Here is an 18,734-nt window from a genome sequence, read left to right on the forward strand (position 1 = left end):
CAGTGGTTGCAGGGAGAAAAAATGCCTGATTTAGGCTTTTTCTGAGGCCAGATGAAGGCCAAGATGTAGCAGCTTCTGGAGTTCCCCAAAGGGGTCTCCTACTACTTTTCAAAGCCACATCAAGTGATTCCAGCTGAGGCTTGGATCAAAATTACATTTTTGTCAGAGCTCAACTTGTGAAGCAATGATAGATAACCTCCAGAAAATGGCACTGCTGCTTCTAATAATATTTCCAGGTTGACAGCATGAGAAAAATAGCAGAAGACAGCAAACTAAAAGGCTCACAATTTAATGGGCAACTGGAGATGGCTAAGAATCAAATTGAAGTTGATGGAGAGATCACTAAGGAGTTCATCCAAAAAGTGAAAGACTTCTTGTTAGGTAAATATGCAATGTTCTTTTTGACTCAATTTTTATACATATATTCCAACATAATACAGCATAATAGACAGCCAGAAGATGATCTTGCTGTGTATGCATGAAATTTCTCATCTACCTCCTGAGCTGTGCAAACTTTTTCAATCCCTTTTTTCTAGTGCTTCTTTCTCCCAGGTGACAGTACTTTGTACCAATTTTATGATGTATCTGTTACATTCTGATCATCATCTTTTTTACTGTGTTTCATTTGAAGCATGCAAGTAACTCCCTCTGTTCCTGGTTTATCCGAGTAAAGGACTACTAAGATAATTTCATACAATATATAATGGCCAGGCATGTCCAATGCATCCTCAAATTGTTATTCCACCCCCTTCTTCCAGGCCCATAAATAGAGGCTCTCCATAGGGAGCGTGGGAATTAGGACACATCCCGCTCCATCGTCTCCATAAAGCTGTAACTCGAGGAATCAAAGAATTCTGGTAGAACTTCACAGCTCTCATAAAAAAAAATAGCAAAACAACCGTATATACGCTAAAAATTTTCCACTCTCGCAATTGCAGAAAAATGCTGTACAAAACAGATCCTAAATTTTTTTACCAGATGTACATCAAAGAGTTCAAATGTGGCAGGATTTTCTTTAATCTCCTCAATGTAGCTGACCTCATAAATTTCTATGGATTGCACATTGGCAGTCTTTTGACATTCCTGCCTCTACATCCAAATGGGAGCGAGGGCAGAGGACAGAGGACTTCTTTTGTTCAGAAACATTTACATTATTTTATTGAATTGGAAGGTTTAGGTCCATTTAATTCCTTAAGAGTCTCAGATTTTTATTTGATAGCCACAGAAAATTCCATCTTTTACTCTTCTTTTATGTTTCTTAGTAGACATACAGCATTTACTAACAATTATAAAAGCATTTCTTCAAATCTTTGTTTTGTTAATTGAAGTTTAAGAACAGAACAGCTGAGAAGCATACACATATTAAATCTGCTGTACTCAACATTGATGTGAATGGTGATTCTGCATGAACATATTTCTACAGAAAATAGCTCTCAGGAATGCACTACTGTTTGCACACTAAATGTCTTCTATTTAATTCTTGCTGACTTACTCTGGAGATTAACACAAACATTTAATACGTCTCAACTGTTTTATCACACAAGGTCTTGTCTATAAAAGGAAATGAGCAGAAAACAGAACTGATGATGTGACTTCACTAGGCATTGATGAAGCCACTTCTCTGTGTATGCCTCTGCCTCTTAGCAAAGAGCTAGGACAAGCTCATTTGTAATGGGAATTGTCAAAATATGGTTTTTTTCTATTGTAAATTCCCATTCTATCTGAGTCTGACCCAGGTTCCCTCTGCAGCTTAGCCTTTCTCATTAACCAGTGAAGGAACCACTTTCTCAATATTGTGGCAACTCCAGGGAAGGGATTACACCCAGTGGCCAGCTTGAAAAGCTCCGTTCACACCCCAGCCTAGCCAGCACCTCTTTGATCTGTGGGCCAAGGGAGAAATGGGTTCTGACACATCTAGCTGTGCTGGACACTGATTTAAAACCCTCCACAGGCTCTGTCCTACATCAGAATTTTAATAACTCAGTTCAAAGTGGGTTCAAATCCTCATTTTAGCCAGTTCTGACAACACTAACAGCAGTACCTGGAAGCATAATATTAAATTACAAAATGTTGGAGATAATTCTCTTACCCCCTTGCTGTGCCTGTCAGCTTTATTCTCCCACATATCTCAAAGGGTAGGCAGCCATAATGACCATTTACTGGAAGGAAGGAAGGAAGGAGCTACTTCAGGATACTCTCAGCTCCGTTTCTGTTGCAGATGAGAGCGCACCTCCAGAAGACATTGAGAAGGTGGCAAATTATGTTCTGCAAATAAACCTTCCCCTGACTCCACAAGAGCTCACAGGCATGCTTAGCAAACTCAAAAGCATTATGAATCACTGTGAGAAGTCCAAATTGAATAATAAGAGAAACATAAAAAGGGAGGATGCTCAGACACTGCTGGTGGAGGCACAAGAAGCTGAGTAAGTATTCTCATACTGATGTGCCAACTGGAGTGGAACTGTGCGCAGTAGAACAGCTCCATACCCCTGGCAGTATCCAGTAACACTGGAGAAAAAGTTCAGATGGAGATTTCACCTTGCCCTTTCCACAGGGCCTCTCCAGCAGGAAGGAGCCATCGCTGCTCAGGCTGCAGGAGCCAACATGCTGAAAGGAAGCAGCTCCTGACAGCTCTTGGCTCCTCTGCCTGCTGAGTCCAAGGGGCCAAAGCAGCTACTTAATTCCACCTTGGACCTAGTGGAGCATTACATCTGGCTCACTGGGTGGTTTGAAGTGTGAGAAAGAACCAATAACTGAAAAAACATGATCACCCCTGAGTCTTCCCTACTAGCACTGTACCACCAAGCAGCCAGCAGCATCCAACCTCACCTTGAGAACAGCAGCTCAGGTGCTCCCACACAAAGTTCTTTTCTGAGGTTTTGCTTTACCAACTTACCACAATTTTAATGGTGGTTGTTGGACTTGAGGAAACGTTCCTGCATGTCAGCATAGGTGCATTCGAAACATGTTCTTGTTTTGCTCACCACACCATGATACTACACATGCTTCTTTTTCTCCATTTTAGCAAAGCAGCTAAAGCTCTTCCACCTGTAGATGAAATTAATAATAAACTAAAAAATGTTGTGAAGTCCCAAGGACACTCCAAAAACACCATCATGAAGTTAAATGAAGAGATACAAGGCATCAGAACACAAATCTCTCAGGTATCTTGCTGTAAATATTTTAATTTATTTGCTATATTTATTAGAAAAAGATACTTCATTCTTAAGTTTTTAACTTAAAGAAACTTTAAGTTTCTTAACATAAACTTAAATAAATAAAACCAGAATGTGGCACAGATATGACACCAAATCCATACTACTTAAGGGTGTCTTAATCCATTGATTGTCCCTCATTACCACCCTCTGCAAGCTGGATGGACGTTGCACAAGAAATCACAGCCTTCAATTGCTCTGTTTTAGGCTGAGAACCAAGTGAACAAGACAAACAATAAACTAAATGACTTGTCAGCCAAACAGACTGAGATGGAAGATGAAAGCACCACATGGCAGGCAAAAACACTGATGAACAAGAATCAAGCTACAAAGGCAAGAGCAGAGGCAGAAGCAGCTCACAAGCGAGCCCAGAATATTGACAATGTAAGCTCTCCTGTCACGTGTTAAGGGAAAAAAAATTCCTCCATATTTAAGAGTATTTTTGCTTCAGAAGCATTGCCCTGCTGTCATCAAAACTTAACATTTTCCTTATGCCATGCAGTGTAAAATGCCACACGTTAAGAAGAATTTGTGTTTTATATTAAGGTTTCTGGCATATACTTCTGCTTGCTAGAATGAAAGAAAACATACGCATTTCTCTGGCTACTCCATGACATTTTTTCTTGCACTGTGTATAAGACTTGTAGTCACCATGGGCACCAGTAAACACAACAGAACAAATCACAAAACCAGATATTAAAATACATGAGTGATGGAAGCAGCCTGACCATTCATCCTGTGCTGTTCTCCTTCAGAGAAAATTGCTGTGGGAGTTACTTGGAGTTTTTGATTGGCTTGGTGCTTTCCAGTAGCTCAGTTTTTTGAAAATGCAGGTAGAAATTTGCTAACATTTCGGCAACAACCGAGTAACCACAGCACAAGAGTGGAACATGAGTATACTTCCAAGTTACAAGAACCATAGGCAAAATCTAAACTGCAGCCGCAACAGCAACCTAGATCAGCAGAGGATGGATTAGCCAGTGAATATTAACACAACTGAAAAATGAAAACCCCAAAGTTGCTACAGATAATTCATTAAATTTTAATTAAGCCTTATGGCAAAACGAAATTTACAGGAAAGCCCTATCAACAGAAGTAAAAACAGCATACACTTAAAATATCTTAAGTAATATTTTCTTTATGTCCTTTGCCCTTCTCTCTCCTTTAGATTACTCCACTGGCAGTTTGTTTTAATTGATTTCTATCACGTTTTAAAAAGCATTTTTTGATATCTACAAATTAGGGATATATTTTTTAATATTTAGGAGAATGAGAAATCTAAACTTTGGTTCAAAGAGGATGACTAAAAAAAGTATTAAAACCTCCTTCTGTACACCAGATTACTTATGAGATGCTCTTAAACTAAGTAATGGCATTTTGTTACAGGAATTTGCTGACATTAAAAGAAAGTACACCGTTCTTCAAGAAAAGCTAAAAACCCAAGGACCTCTAAAAGTAACACTAGAAAAAGTGAAGCAGTTGAAAGAAGAAGCAGAAAAACTGGCTGAAGAGACTGAAAAGAAGATAAAAAGAATAACAGGTGGTGTTCTTACTTCCCCAATGAGTGGTAAACACTGTGATAGTCATGAATTCAAGGCTGAAGCCCTTGCCCACAGACACCAACACACTAGGTTCACTTGAAATTAGGTTTAAAACAATTTACCTGGTGAAAAACCCTGCCTGAAGCTACTCATTTTAAAAGCAGATGAATTGATGTGGCTTAGGTACTTTTTCTGACATAAACAGATTGCTATAAGCAAAGTTTAGGAACTGTCCATACAGGAACTTGCAGTGATTTTCTTCAGTTTAAAAACAGGGCAAGTGCAAAACCTGCATAAAACCTGGCTGCAGATTTAGCTGGAGGCCCTGATTTATGCACTTGCTTTGGGCATTTGGACCTTTGATCCTTCTATGCTCTTTCTCTTTCTCCCACCTGAGCGAGGGCTTGTGTGATAGAGCTGTAGGGCAGCTGTTTTCCATACTTGTTCCCCTTCAGACATTATCTCTGAGCAATGGCAAAACAAACCAGGTACAATTACCAGCTTGTGGAGACTGAAGCTGACGTGCCCTGAATCTGTGGGGCCATGACTGTCAGGCAGAGGGGTCATGGGCAGTGGAAACTGTGGCTGCTGTGGCCTTACTGGCACCACTGCCCACGCAGGCCCTCATGTAGGCTTAGAGGGTCACCAAAAAGGAAGAGCACATCTCATGTCCCTGCACACAGGGAACTTAATTTTCCTTGTAGTGAAGGTCTGGGCATTCCCACTAGGAATCCTTAGGCCTAGGATCCTGCCAGGTTCAACACTGGAAAATACCATGTAACATCAGCAAAACAGCTGAAACTCTGTCCCAGGAGAAAACTCTTCAGGACAGGATCCAAATAAATATTTTGAGACATATCTCGAGGAAAGGCTTTAAGAGCATCCCAGTCACTCCAAATGCCCAGATGATAAGGGCATTAGAAACAGGCAGTGAATACTGTGGATTTAACTCATTACCAATATGTTTACATTGGTGTAGCTTTATGGGAACCAGCAGAAAACAGTTACACAAGTGAGGAAGACCTAAGCCCAAATTGTCTAGGCTTTACACACATCAGTGCACACACTGTCCCTCTGAGTGTCTGCATTTAAACCAAGTCCTTTAAGAGCTCCATCCTAGCTGATGGACAAAAGCACATGCTGAGAAATTAATTTCTTCAAGGCTGTCATGCTCCTCTTGCTATCCAGAAGCCAGACTTTTCCCTCCAGTTGCATATATAATATTCCCTATTTGAAATGGGAGTACTGCCTCTAAAACTTCTGGGAAAAGAAATGCTGCTAATCCCTGGATTTTACTTACAACAAATGTGAGCATCATTGCATGTCTCTGCTCTTCCAGATCTGGAGAAGAAGCTTCAGGAACTGAATCAAACCAAACAAGATAAGGCAGAGCAACTGAGACAACTAGAGGAACAAGTGATAGCCATTAAAAATGAAATCATGGAGCAGGGAAGCAAGTATGCAACATGCAAGAGTTAGGATCTGAACAGACCATCAGGTAAAATGCAGCTGAAGTCATCATGATTACCACATCCTGAGCATCCTGGCACAGGACGCTGTCCTCTGGAAGTACATCTGAAGTGGCCTACTGAATATTGCAATTTTCTCTTTTTTTTCTCTTTTTCTTCTTTTGTCCAGTTGAGTTTATATAGAAATAGGAAACACCTTCTAATAAACCATCTGATTTAGTAATCAGGTGTAGTCTTTGAGGAAGCTCTGCAATACACTCCTGTGCACAGTCTAGGGCATCTTGTGGTAGCGGGGTTGGAAATGCAGAAGATTCCTCAGAGAGCTGCTGGTAATGGCCTCAAAGACAGACTCCCAACACCCTGTGTCTTTTGCCAAACCCTAAATAACGTGGTTGTGCCGCGACCCCACACGGGGCTGCCCCGACCCGGATTGGGGTCCTAGAGGGCTCCTAGAGCCAACCCTACTGGCAACCAGCAGCATCCCCAGGCACTGTCACTGCTCCAACCCCATATCTTCACTGAGACAGAGCAGGGGGTGCACCAGGAACCCTGACGATGTGAGGGTTCCGCTGGGTTCACTGAAAATGCGACGGGCAGCACCTCCATGCAGCGCGGGGCCACTGGCGGTGGGCGACAAGGCCGATTCCCCGGTGCCCACTGGATGGCAGTGCTCAGATGCTTAATGCCGAAAGCACCTTAAAAATCTTTTCTCTGGCAATGGCGCTCCTGCGATGCCTGTTTTTCTTATGCTTGTAAGGGGTTTCACACATTTTTCATTAATGCAAACAACAACTGGAGAATAACTCCAGCTCTTAGGTTTAAGCAGTGAGTCTAAGGGCCAGAAATGTTGAAAACCAGTTTCTCCAGCTCTTCTCCCACATGCAGCACTTCACAGAAGTCAGGGTTTACTCAGCAGTTTCTTGTAGCCGCAAAGAATGCATGAATTGACCTAAATTTTATTCTGCAATTCCTTTTTTTAATAAAAATAAAGAAGGAAACTGCAGCTAAGCAAATGTTATAGAAGTGCCAGAGTTTTAAAAAGACTGCAGTGAGCTATGCCTCAGTTTAAAAATCCCGCCCTTGGTATACATACTCCTGCAGGACACAGAGCAGACTAATGATGGGTTTCCCTCAGTTAAAATGAGTCGTGTCATTCCCGGATTGTCTGGACTGTCCCAGCACGAGGGACTTCATTCAGCACGGCGCTGCTTCAGAGCTCGGATGCAGCCCAGACCACATCTGTAAAAAGAGGAATGCTCTTCGGGAACACAGGACTCTTAACATTTACCCATGCCAGCAGCACCCGTAACACAATCCTTATCGATCCAACGGAGATAAACACTGCATAGTTATCACCCTGTGTTTACAAGAGCTAAAGTAGCATTGGTATGCGCTGGGGGCTTGGGTGGGAATTGCCGGCTGAGATTTCAGAGATACTCCTCTAACTCAAACCAGCCGTGCTCCAGGGCAATGTGCAACATACATTGCACCATGACACATTCTATTGCGAAAATAATGGAATCAAATTATAATTTTGATATAATCTAACAAAGCCACCTGAAAGCAGGAATGCACACAATTTGTGGGTCAGCATTTTCTTTACTTTAGCACTTAAAAAAAATAATCTGTGAGGCTTCGTTCTAAGTTATTAGGCTGTAATCAGGTAATTGTATTTAGACTGACTTTGCCCTAATGAAATCGAGTGTTTCTGTTTTACTCGGAGCACACACCAAGCTGTTCACACACAGGTCTCCAAGTAAGGAAGGATTTTCTGCAGGTTTCAGTGCATCTCTGCTGCACTGCTCCTGGAAGAGGCAAACTGAAGCCCTTAAACAGAAATTCCCAATTGCGTATAAACCAAAATTATTTCATACATGGCTTTAAAAATCTGAATTCACAAGCAAAAAGTTGAAAGAGAACTTCCTCCTAAAATCCACTGTTGACTATGAGAATTGTGGTATGGCTTTCCATAAGTTGCATGGATGAGAAATCTGTAAACACAAGGCAGTTAAACAGGCCTGGAGGGGAGATTTATCCACCGGGGGAAACAGAAATCGCTGGAAGGAAGAGAGAAGCAGGAAGAAGAAAGTCAGCACAGAGTCTAACCTCCCCTGCCTGCCTCCAAGCATGCTCAGACACACAAAGAAAGCAGATCTGATGGGATCAGCGACTACAGAACTCCAAATCCAGTCTGTGACAGCTTCTGAGGTTTACAGCTGTGCAGCATTTCCTATTGGAAGTGATGTAAAAACTTCCAAAGTGTTTTTCAAAGTCAATTTGTGGGGAAAATGCTGTCTCTAGATAAAAGGTACCTATTTGTAGCTCCCCCTGGACCTCTTCCTTGTGGGGAGAAGTGGCTTCAGAAAACTGTTTCTTGAAAAAAACTTGAAATAACTATCTTGCTGTAGAGCATTTTGACTTCAATGGCATTAATCAAAACGCAAACAACACTTAACCAAATGGACATATAATCAAAGATACATTTAATCAAAATCATATCAGCTCTGTCTACTAGGCATTCAACCACTGCAGTGTTTAAGAAAACGGGTGATCAAGTGGGTCCCACTGGGATCAATTTCTGAAATGTTGTTCTTTGAGAAGACTTCCAACCCTGCACAAACACAGACACTCCAGGGCTGTAAGGGTGGTTCACCAACTGCAAGGATAGAGCAAGACACAAAACTGAATTTTTATCATTTGAAGAATCAAATTAAAATACTCCCACTCACTATTTGTCACGAGCACTGCAGAGAGGGAGGGACACAGGCTTGCTGTTCCTAATCACTCACACACTAAATGTGGTGGTTTCAGTTACCTCTGAAAGAAGACCACAGTTATGGGTGATGGTGGCCACCCTGGTCCGTGGCTGAAGCTCCAGCTCAATCCCTGATGTCGCATGGCAGGGTCACCCCCAGGCTGGAAAAAAGCGTGTTTTCATGCTGTCTGTGGCAAGGCACAAAGGAGCCTATAGGGGAGGATAGGACTTCTACAAGGCTATGAAACAGGAAAAAAAAAGGAGAAAACTTCAATAAAAGTTGAAAAAATATGGGACAGAAAAAAGTCCAGTGGCAATGAAACAGTCGCACATGGGGTAATACTGCTGCCCATCTGCCATGGATCAGAGATGGTTCTAACAACAGCAAAGTAAAACATTTTCTGTTAGCAGGGGACAAAAATGTTTGTTGTACTGAAGCTTAAAAAATATGACAGTGTTATGAAATGGAATTTGTTTTGTGAATTCAGAAGACCACACTGCAGAAGAAGTTTAGAACATTACAATTCCTGCCCTGACAGTTAAGAATGACTTCATTTCATGGATATCTTTAATGAAACAGCTCCACAAGTTCTTTAATCCGGAGTCTTGGGTTATGTTTCAAACCTGGTGTTTAACCTTTAGGGCAAGTCACTTGGTATCTCTCTGTTTCTGCTTATCCATCTGTAAAATGAGAATGAACATATTTACCTACCTCGGCAGGGTTTGCTGGGCCAGACAGACCATGGTGTGTTTTCGCTCTGGCACTGCAAATAGTGAGGGCAAAGTGTTCTTGAGGGACACTGGTACCTGGTAAAGATTTACACAAGTTCACGTTACACGTGCGCAAGCAAAACCTGGGTATATAAACCCAGGCATTTGTCCCAGCCACATCCATCCTTCATACATGCTCCTTGGTGTTTATTTACCAGTAACCCTTTTCCCTGGCTGCTGAGGGGACTCTGCCACCGGCCAACGAAACCCCCACGTTCTCCAGCAGAGGCCAGGGAACTGATGTGGAAGGCTGGGGTGCAGACGCAGCTCCAGCACAGCCATTCATTCCTTGCAGCTGCCCCAGTGCCCCCGGGAAGGCAACAGCGCCGTGTGCTTCCAGCAACTGCGACACCGCCTGGCAGTGGCTGGTCTGGGCTTGTCGGGCCTCTCTGCCCATGCCAGGGCCAGACCTGGCCATGTATGGCAGCACGGCCACCACCCCCAGGAATGGCACTCCTGAGCCACGTGTGCTGGCACCACAGCACCGGGCAAAGTGGGGCCACTGAGCATCGCATGTGACAGTTGCCAACCCCCTGGTTCTTTGCTGGGTTTTGGGCCTTACTGCTCCATTGTCTGTCCGTCCGTCCGTCCATCCATCCATCCATCCATCCATCCCAATCCATCCCAGGGGCCCGGTTCCATCCACACTACCAGCAGAAGACAGGATGAGGTCAATAACCCCATTCCTTCACTGTTTCTCCACCGACAGGGGCAGGGAGGGGGGCACCCGATTGGTGATTCCTCCCACCTCTCCACCACCCCCTTCCGATTGTCGCATCCTGCCCCGACCCCGCTCCCGACGCTGCAGCGGAACTGCACAATCTGCGGGCCGGGGGTCTGTAGTTTCCCGTCCCCCGCTCCGGGCTCCCTGGCTGCAGAAGGGCCGAAGTTCCCCTCCCCAGCCCGCCTCCCACCCCTACTGACCTGCCCATCCTCGACGGCTGCGCTCCCCGCCCCGCCTGAGGGCCAGGCTGCCCGAGGCGGAGGGCCGTCCGGGAGGGGCTCGGCCCAGCCCCGCGGGTGCGGAGGGGGGAAGAAGGAGGAGGGGGAGGGCCGGGGGGCGCCCGGCGGCGCGGGGCCGCGGTCGGGAGCGGCGGCGCCTGCGTGGAGCAGCTGGAGCAGCGGCTTTCGGTGGCGCGTGGAGGGGCTGCCGCGTCCCGTCCCGTCCCGTCCTGTCCCATCCTGTCCCGATTCCTCCCGCCGCTGCCCGCCATGGGCCGCCTCCCGCTGTACCTCTGCTGCTGCCTCGGTAACTCCCGCTCTGCTCCGGCCGCCGTCGGGGCACGGCGGGCTGGGCGCGCCTCTGCAGCGCCCGCCGGGGAGGCTCGGGGCGCGCAGTCTGGCCGCGCTCCCGCTCCCCTCTCTCACCTTCTGTTCCCCTCTCTCCCTCCGCGGCCGCGCAGCGCTGTGGCCCGCGGCGGCACAGGAACCCGAGTACAGCTACGGCTGCGCCGAGGGCAGCTGCTACCCCGCCACCGGCGACCTGCTCATCGGCCGCGCTGCCCGCCTCTCCGCCTCCTCCACCTGCGGCCTCAGCCAGCCCGAGCCCTACTGCATCGTCAGCCACCTCCAGGTGAGCGCCGGGCGCGGGCGGGCAGCGCTCCCGGGCACCGCGCCGGCTGCCGCGCTCGGTGCCGGCGGTGGGGCGGGCATCGCCTCCCACGCGGGGCGCGGGGACTGCGCGGGGCGCACGCCCGCAGGCAGCGCCCGGGCCGGGGCGGCGGGACAAGCCGCCGCCTGCGGGAGGGAGGCGCGGGCAGCGGTCTCCGGTGGGGCAGCATCGGGACCCCACAACCTGATGCGGTACCCCAAGCCCCGAGTCCAGGGAATCCCTCGCGGCTTTTGGCTCCCGATCCCCCTTTCCTGATCGAGGTCAATAAGGAAGAATGTGCCGCAGTAAATTCAATTAATCCTTTATTTCCAGGCTCGCTCGGAGCCGTCTAGACAGCTTCCTGATGGAGAGTGGGCTGTAGGGCCCGGCAATGTTTTGTCCAAAGTCCCCGTAATGTAATTACATGTGTATAGTCTCGGAGTGAAAGGGTGCAAATAAAGTTGTCTCAGCACATCTGGTGAGCTGTTGCTTTTTAAAGCCAGAAGCAGCTCATCAAACTTAAAATCTCTGAGACAGAAAGGATGGAGAAGAATAAACTATCAGTTATACGTGGAACTCTGTTGAACTGAAAGTAAAGGGATAATCTCCGGACGAATTACTGTGGAGACAATAGGGCCGGATTCTGGCACTTGGAAGGAAAACCATGGGAAGCAGAAGGGGCTGTAGCACTTGACTCATTTGTGCCCTGAAGTTACCAAAGCTCCCCCCCATCCCTTCCCCACATTTAGTTTTACCATATAAGCTCTGTTTATTAGAGTTAATACTTTATTTGACGTGGGATTTCAGAGTATGTTGCGATTGACTTTAACAATATAAGCGTCTCTGGTAGAACAAAGTAACCAAGGTGCTTTGTTATGTTTTCTTGTCTCAAAAAATGTTGAAGTGCCGTTGTAAAAAACATCACTTCAGAAGTTCTCACGTGCCCGTATTCCTGATCTCCCAGCCCCGGTTCAGCATTTGGGATGTCCCTGGTTAGTTCTGAACCATAATGTGTGGTATTGAACAACTCGTGGGAAAGTGCCAGTATCCTCTTAGTAACATGGGGCTTGGCCGCGCTGAGTGCTTTGCAGAGTTAGGTCTTCTAGGATTCAGTTTTAGTCAGAGAAGGAGCAAGTTGTGGCATGAGGTGCAGGGGGAGAGAAACCTGGAGCAGACAGATCGTCTTCCCTGGGACCTCTGCTCTTGCCATTCTTTGTGCTGGAGGAGTGTTTGAGGGCTCGTGGGAGGTGAATCCCTGAGCTTGGGAGAAGCCACTGAAGCCAGAACTGGTGAAATGGAAAGCCTGTGTGGCGCAGACCTGCCAGTTCTCACATTCTTGGCTGATAAAGAATTGTGCTTGTCTCCATGAACGTGCTGGAGGAACGATGCCTGTGTAGCTTTTGACAAGGATGAGTTGCTGGTGTATTGGGGCTCCCTCACTGCCATCCTATTATCTCCTCTCCCTCATCTGCCTTGTCCCGCTGATCTGGGCAGGAACCCTCCCTTTTGGTTTGGTTTGCACCCTACCTTGCAATCACAAAGTGGTGGTTTTAGGCACTAGGACAATGCAAAAATAGCACTGGTTGTAGTAATAGCCATGATGGGGTTTTGTCCCCCTGGTGAAGAAGCTTCCAGTTTTCCCAAACAGCACATGCCAAACTTGCTCTGAGCTGGTTTTGCTTGGGCACACCTTGTAATGTGTGCAAATGGACTTTATGTGCACAGTTTGGTGTTGCAATGGCAGGTGAAGAGACAAGGTTTGGGTAGGAGTTTGACAAGCTGAATTCAGAGAAAAAGGGCTAAATCACTGAGGGCCCCTTGATGTGCACTGAGCCTCACGGGAGGTATCCCTAATGCAGGCAACTTGCATCTCCAAAAGCCAGAGTTACTTCACACAAGTTGTTACGATGCAGTTTTGCACGTGTGCATTTTTACAGAAGCAATTCAGCAATTTTCTGTATATGCTGCCATTGGTTTTGAATTCCACTTCCATACATGCACTGGAAGAGATTTCCTGAAACTGCAATTTTGATTGAAAACATGCTTCCCCTAAAAATGAAGTTTATGGAATTCCTGGCATATTTTCCATTTGGCAATTTGCATTAATTCATAAAGGTAAATACACTTAGCATTTCAGTGAAAAAATATCTTTGATGACTCCTGCAGGCAAAATGAGTGGAATGTGATATGGATGGAAAATACTCTTATCTGCAGGAAGCAACTATTGCCCCATGGATAAAATCAGTAACGCTGATTATCGTGTTGTTTCAGGAGGACAAAAAATGTTTCATATGTGACTCGAAGGATCCCTTCCACGATACTCTCAATCCCGACAGTCACCTCATTGAAAATGTCGTCACCACGTTCGCTCCAAATCGCCTGAAGCTCTGGTGGCAGTCGGAAAATGGTATGCGGCTTGTCCAGAGCAATTTCCGAGGCTGGGAGCTGTTTTCCCTCCTTTTGTTTAAGGGTACCTGTGGGTTTGCTGTTATCGCTGGCCCGCTCATTACTGCCCTGTGAAGGATCATGCTGCGTGAGGAGATGAGTAAAACTGGCTGCTTTTGTGTGCCCTGGAGCGGTCCTTAATCTGTAACAAAACCCCCCGAGTCCTCCAGAAGTGTTGGAAACAGCCGTCCAAGCACTCTGCAAGAATCCTTTCCTAAAGAGAAGAGTTTTCCACACTGGCCTCAGATCTCCCTCATATTTGGGCAGCAGGAGCGGAGCAGCCTTCCAGGAGTAAATATCCCAGGGCTGCGCTGCCAAGGCAGCACAACAGGGCTTCCCCGCGCCACTGGGCTGGAGGCTGTAGAAGGAGGAGGTTTGGGCACAGAGCTGGGGGCTGCTGCCGTGCCTGCAGACCTCCCATTTCCTTTTCCTACCCCAGGAGAGTAAAGCCAGGGGTATTTCTTACCGTGCAAGCTGTCTTCTCCCTCCTGAGCTCCCTGAATTTCTGTACTATATGCCAAACAATAAAGTGAACTGCAGAAACAAGCCAGCTAGTTAAAAATTGCATATTAGTTTGGTGGGGTTTTTGTTTTTTGTTTTAATCCTTCCTCTGCCTGTTTTACTTTTCTGGTTATGCTTTTGGCATGCCTTCATACATAAAACAAGGCAGCAAGGGTTTTTCAAACAGCAGTCCTACCCTGAAGCCTTAGAGCCAGCTGGACAGGATGGGATTTTTGCAAATGCATTGGCAGTAACAGCCTTACTGTATATGGAAAAAAAAAAAAAGGTAATGTTTTTAACAGTTTTGCTGCCTGTTAAAGAAAGGTTTTCACTAAATCCTTTTTAACCATTTAGATCAGCCTAGCAAGCTGCTTGCCTCCAGCAGCTTTCTTCCAGCATTCCAGATAATTCATGTTTTTTGCAACAGGCTTGGCAGCATTCACACAGAAAAGTTCTTAGCTCATAAGGTCATGAAAATGTCCTTCAACAATAAAAAACAAATGATTCTTTCTGTGCAATTAATGTTTTCATCTATTCAGGCATACAGTGTAAGGGACCATTGCTGCATGCTTCACAGAAGGTTACAGCTGGTCAAAAATTTAAGTGCCTTTTTGTTTTATTATTTTCATTTCTTACCCTTTCTCCTCTCTGTAAATCTTGATTTTATTTTTTTTTTCTAACTACAGTATAATTAGTATCCAGGTGTTTCGAGAGCTCTTTTCACAAGGCAAAATAATATTGGTAGCTGTTTTTCTTCCTTTCTGTGTAGAGTCCTTGACCGCAGGTAGATGTACGGCAGAGTTTGGAAAACCTTTCGCCTCTCACCATTTTCTTAACCCTCAGGATCACAAAGCAGGGTTGTGATAGTTGCTTTAGGAGTGTCTCAAAACTAGGTTGTAAAGGAGCTGTTCTTGTGGCCAGGAGAGTCCAGAGTGAGAGAAAAATGGTAGGAAATGGCCCCCAGCAGACATCAGTGAGACTGGGAGGGCTGTAGAAGCTGCTGCTGCTGCCAGAGAGGCTGTGGTGTGGGAGGACAGCCTGGGGCCACCACACAGGTCTGGGCACAGCATCCCTAGCTGTACTGGGGGCTTTGGTGCCAGGACTCAGCCCGTGGTGGTTCTGTCCTTGCCCAAAATCCGGTGATGCCAGCCACAGTTCTCAGTCTGAAATCACCGCACTGCAGTTTCATGCTCTGGGTGCGGTGTGTTTGGTGCTGATCATGCACAGGAATTCCATGTGTGATACTCTTCAGCAGGTCCTTGGTGTTTCCCCCTGTACCCCAGGAATGCACTAAGCCATCATATTCCTTTTTCACAACAGAGCCAAGTGGTAAAGAAAATAGTCTGTGAGCCAGCAGAGTGAAGAGCTTTGGCAGAATTTAGATGCAGAGACTGGCAGGTGTCCTTGCTTGCTGAACACCTTTTCTCTGCCCCTGCAGGTTTGGAAAACGTGACTATCCAGCTGAACCTGGAGGCTGAGTTTCATTTCACTCATCTCATTATGACCTTCAAGGTAAGGAAGCCACAGCCTTACCCCAAACCCTAAAACATGAGGAAACGAGAGGTCTCGTAGTCCTTCAGGTCTGTCTGAAATTTGGGATTTGGGCTTTGTCTGAGCTGTTTGGCCTGAATTTTTTGGAGCTGCCAACCATTAACCAGTGCTGAAGTCATGCAGAAAGGCTGAGTTGTGACGTGTGTTTGAACTCCAGTGAGGCTGAAGAAGGAGTCATACTGAAGCTGGGTTTTGTGTTGGTGTGTCTCTCTGGTGGTTGTGTTCTAGAAGATTGTTAGCTAAATTGTATAGTAGTAGCAAGGGTTTTTTTCCTGAAAAAAGTTGGCCATGGTATCAGTTTTCATTTGGCAAATGGAAAGGTCTTCAGGAAGAAGGAACATCTGTACACAAAGTGTCTTTGTTTTTTTACAAACAGATGTCTTGGAATGGTAGGTTATGTCCTGTACATCCTAAATGCTCTTCCCATGTGGACAAATTAATCTCTTCGTTTTTACGCATCAGCTTTCTAGGACAGCTGGTTCCTCTTCCTGTGGTGTTGACTAGGGTTTCTCCCCCTGCCTTAAGGTGGTGGCTGAGGTGGAAGCTGGTCCTTTCTGCTGGAGTCAGCAGTGAGGGACCCCCAAAAGACCCCTGACCTGATGTGGGTGCTGCAGCCATTGTACCCCGGTGCTGCAGCTTGGTCTGCTGTCAGGAGGAAGACTGCAGGGGAAAGACAGTTTTAATGATACTTTGTGGACTTTGTGTGGTAGACACTTGAGCTGCCTTACTTCTGGGTTGCTAAATATTTTTGTTGGGTGAGGTACTGGTTTCTAAGTTGGGTGATATTTTCAGCCAGGAAGCAGAGAGAAAATTTCTTCCCAGCTGTGACTGAAATGTTTTTGTGCTTGGCTCTGGGACGTCCTCCTCTGAATACATAAAACTAAGGAAGAGACTGTGGGCATTTCTTGGTAGGTACAAGCCAGAGTTAAATTAATACCTGAATATTTGGAAGGCAGCACATAAATTAAAACATGGTACTTTTTAGGTCAGAGGGATAAAAATATTTTCAAAATCTCATTAGTTAGTTGTTCTAGAGTTGAATACATGTAGGTAAGAAGGACACTGGTTTGTGTGAAGCAAATGCAGCCTGACAGAGTGTGGGCAAGGCCAGCTGGAGGAGGGTCACTGGGGACTGGGGGAGTCAAGTGCAGCATGAGTGGATGAAGCTGAACCTCTCAATCTCCTTAAAGAAGGTTTTATTAAGGCAGCACAGAGGACAGCTGGCACTGAGTGTCAGAGATGCTGCAGAAGGTCATGTGATCAGACAAAGAGGTAGGAGATGCTGGGGCTTCTCTGAGCATCAGAGGTACCTGCTCAGCAGTTAACTTCTGGGCGTCAGAGCTGGGTGGGAAGCACTGACAGTGGCCTCCTGGTCCCTACAGCAGGAGAGGAGGCCCATTAGGTCCTTTGTAAAAGACCAGGTGAAGAGATACAGCAAGGAAGGTGGTGCTGCTTTCCACAAGCAGTGATAAAAAATCCTTCTGTCTCTGTAAAGCCCTGCTTTAACCTCCACTTTTCAGAAAGGGTTTGGAATCCAAAAAACTTACAAGTTTTCTTACTTACTGTAAGTGTGTTTAGGCACTTGGCCAATGAGTGCCATCTTTTGGAGACAGGTAGTCTATGGTTTGATGTGTGTTACTTCATGTATCTGCCTCTGAGAAGAAAGCTGAATATCATCAGAAAAATATTTCCGATATTTCCACATATTGGAAATAGTCGGTGCGGGGAGAGAGATTATTATCCAGATAAGTGGACTGCTTACACTAACAAGGCTCAATGTAAATGCAAGTAATAATTAACCAAATAAAATCTCTTGTTTTTCTGTTAGACATTCCGTCCTGCTGCAATGTTGATTGAAAGATCGTCTGACTTTGGACAGACTTGGCAAGTTTACAGGTATTTTGCATATGACTGTGAGAGCTCATTTCCTGGGATTTCAACTGGACCCATGAAGAAAGTGGATGATATAATTTGTGATTCCCGATACTCTGACATTGAACCTTCAACAGAGGGAGAGGTCAGAGGCATTTTCTTCCAGTATGTTTATTGTGTAGACTTTTTGCTTACAAATTCAGATTAAAGTTGAATCTTTTCATTGTTTGATTTTTACCCCAGGTAATATATCGTGTTCTAGATCCTGCTTTTCGAATTGAAGATCCATACAGTCCAAGGATTCAGAGTATGTATGCAGTTCCTTTCAGGCTGATTTGAAAGCATTTACTTGCTTACAAAAACTGGTAAGCAACAAACAAAGTCATGCATTAGCCCCAATACCAGTTTTGAAGTCATATGAATACCTTTGTGTATGGCTCCTTTTCCTGGCTCAGACAGTGATGTGCTGGGCAGTAAGAATCAGTGTTGTGAACTCAAGGGATTGCTCTTCCATGCTTCATTGGAGTTGGTCCTTTTCTTAACTGATCAGGAATTTATTTTCATTGAAGAACCCCTCTCCCCAAAATACATGCAGTTGCCAAGAGAAACCTTGGAATGTGATCCTGTGACTGTAAGTATTCAGAAAGCAAATAAACAGCGCTACAAAGGTACTTACTTCATTGTGTGTTTCTAGCTAAAATCAGTGGGGTCGTGGTTTGTTTTTCAGAGCGAAGTCGTGGCTTTGGAACAGTTGGCCGTGGTAGCACTGCATGGCTGGGCCACACAGATGTGGTTATAAACCACAGCTTGCTGTAATGTTCCTGTATGGTCATGGCAATCCGTGAATGCAGAGGTGGAGAGATCTGTTGCTCAGTGTGGCTTAAAGAGAAACCTTATGGGGCATTTGGCCTGAGGGAACTGCAGTGCTTGGCCTTAAGCTGACCTCTGATTTAATATGCATTCTCAGGTTTGGTTCATGGCCCTCAGTGTAAAGCTACCTGGAGCAAAAGGAAATATGTGAAG

General features: G+C 45.6%; 3 protein-coding genes across 7 annotated transcripts in view; 2 read left to right on the forward strand and 1 right to left on the reverse strand.

Moving 5' to 3' along the window:
• The window catches only part of LAMB4 (laminin subunit beta 4), a 41,908-nt gene extending 35,460 nt beyond the window's left edge, over positions 1–6,448 (forward strand). The window contains exons 30-35 of the mRNA XM_042018325.1: positions 237–381; positions 2,219–2,423; positions 3,026–3,164; positions 3,423–3,599; positions 4,602–4,755; positions 6,096–6,448. Of these exons, the coding sequence (XP_041874259.1) occupies positions 237–381; positions 2,219–2,423; positions 3,026–3,164; positions 3,423–3,599; positions 4,602–4,755; positions 6,096–6,235 (960 nt within the window). The 3' untranslated portion in view covers positions 6,236–6,448. The remainder of the gene's footprint in view (positions 1–236; positions 382–2,218; positions 2,424–3,025; positions 3,165–3,422; positions 3,600–4,601; positions 4,756–6,095) is intronic.
• Positions 1–10,965, reverse strand: part of LOC121659797 — a 31,189-nt gene extending 20,224 nt beyond the window's left edge. For 2 of the 5 annotated variants that reach the window (XM_042018328.1, XM_042018329.1), the window contains exons 1-5: positions 10,676–10,965; positions 9,907–10,398; positions 9,693–9,787; positions 9,041–9,219; positions 2,897–3,048 (exon numbers count right to left, since the gene is read on the reverse strand). In XM_042018328.1, the coding sequence (XP_041874262.1) occupies positions 9,212–9,219; positions 9,693–9,787; positions 9,907–10,398; positions 10,676–10,965 (885 nt within the window). In that variant the 3' untranslated portion in view covers positions 2,897–3,048; positions 9,041–9,211. Of the gene's footprint in view, positions 1–1,630; positions 3,049–6,552; positions 7,465–8,693; positions 8,882–9,040; positions 9,220–9,692; positions 9,788–9,906; positions 10,399–10,675 lie in introns of those variants that run through there. The other 3 variants (XM_042018326.1, XM_042018331.1, XM_042018327.1) reach the window with 3 other exon arrangements.
• The window catches only part of LAMB1 (laminin subunit beta 1), a 42,120-nt gene continuing 34,300 nt past the window's right edge, over positions 10,915–18,734 (forward strand). The window contains exons 1-6 of the mRNA XM_042018324.1: positions 10,915–11,000; positions 11,155–11,324; positions 13,614–13,749; positions 15,727–15,800; positions 17,668–17,856; positions 17,955–18,018. Coding sequence (XP_041874258.1) covers positions 10,964–11,000; positions 11,155–11,324; positions 13,614–13,749; positions 15,727–15,800; positions 17,668–17,856; positions 17,955–18,018 — 670 coding nt within the window. The 5' untranslated portion in view covers positions 10,915–10,963. The remainder of the gene's footprint in view (positions 11,001–11,154; positions 11,325–13,613; positions 13,750–15,726; positions 15,801–17,667; positions 17,857–17,954; positions 18,019–18,734) is intronic.

The sequence above is a fragment of the Corvus kubaryi genome, unplaced genomic scaffold, assembly GCF_017639235.1.
Source record: "Corvus kubaryi isolate FWS band 111438036 unplaced genomic scaffold, C.kubaryi_AGA036_p1.0 137, whole genome shotgun sequence".
In the NCBI taxonomy this organism is placed as follows: Eukaryota; Metazoa; Chordata; class Aves; order Passeriformes; family Corvidae; genus Corvus; species Corvus kubaryi.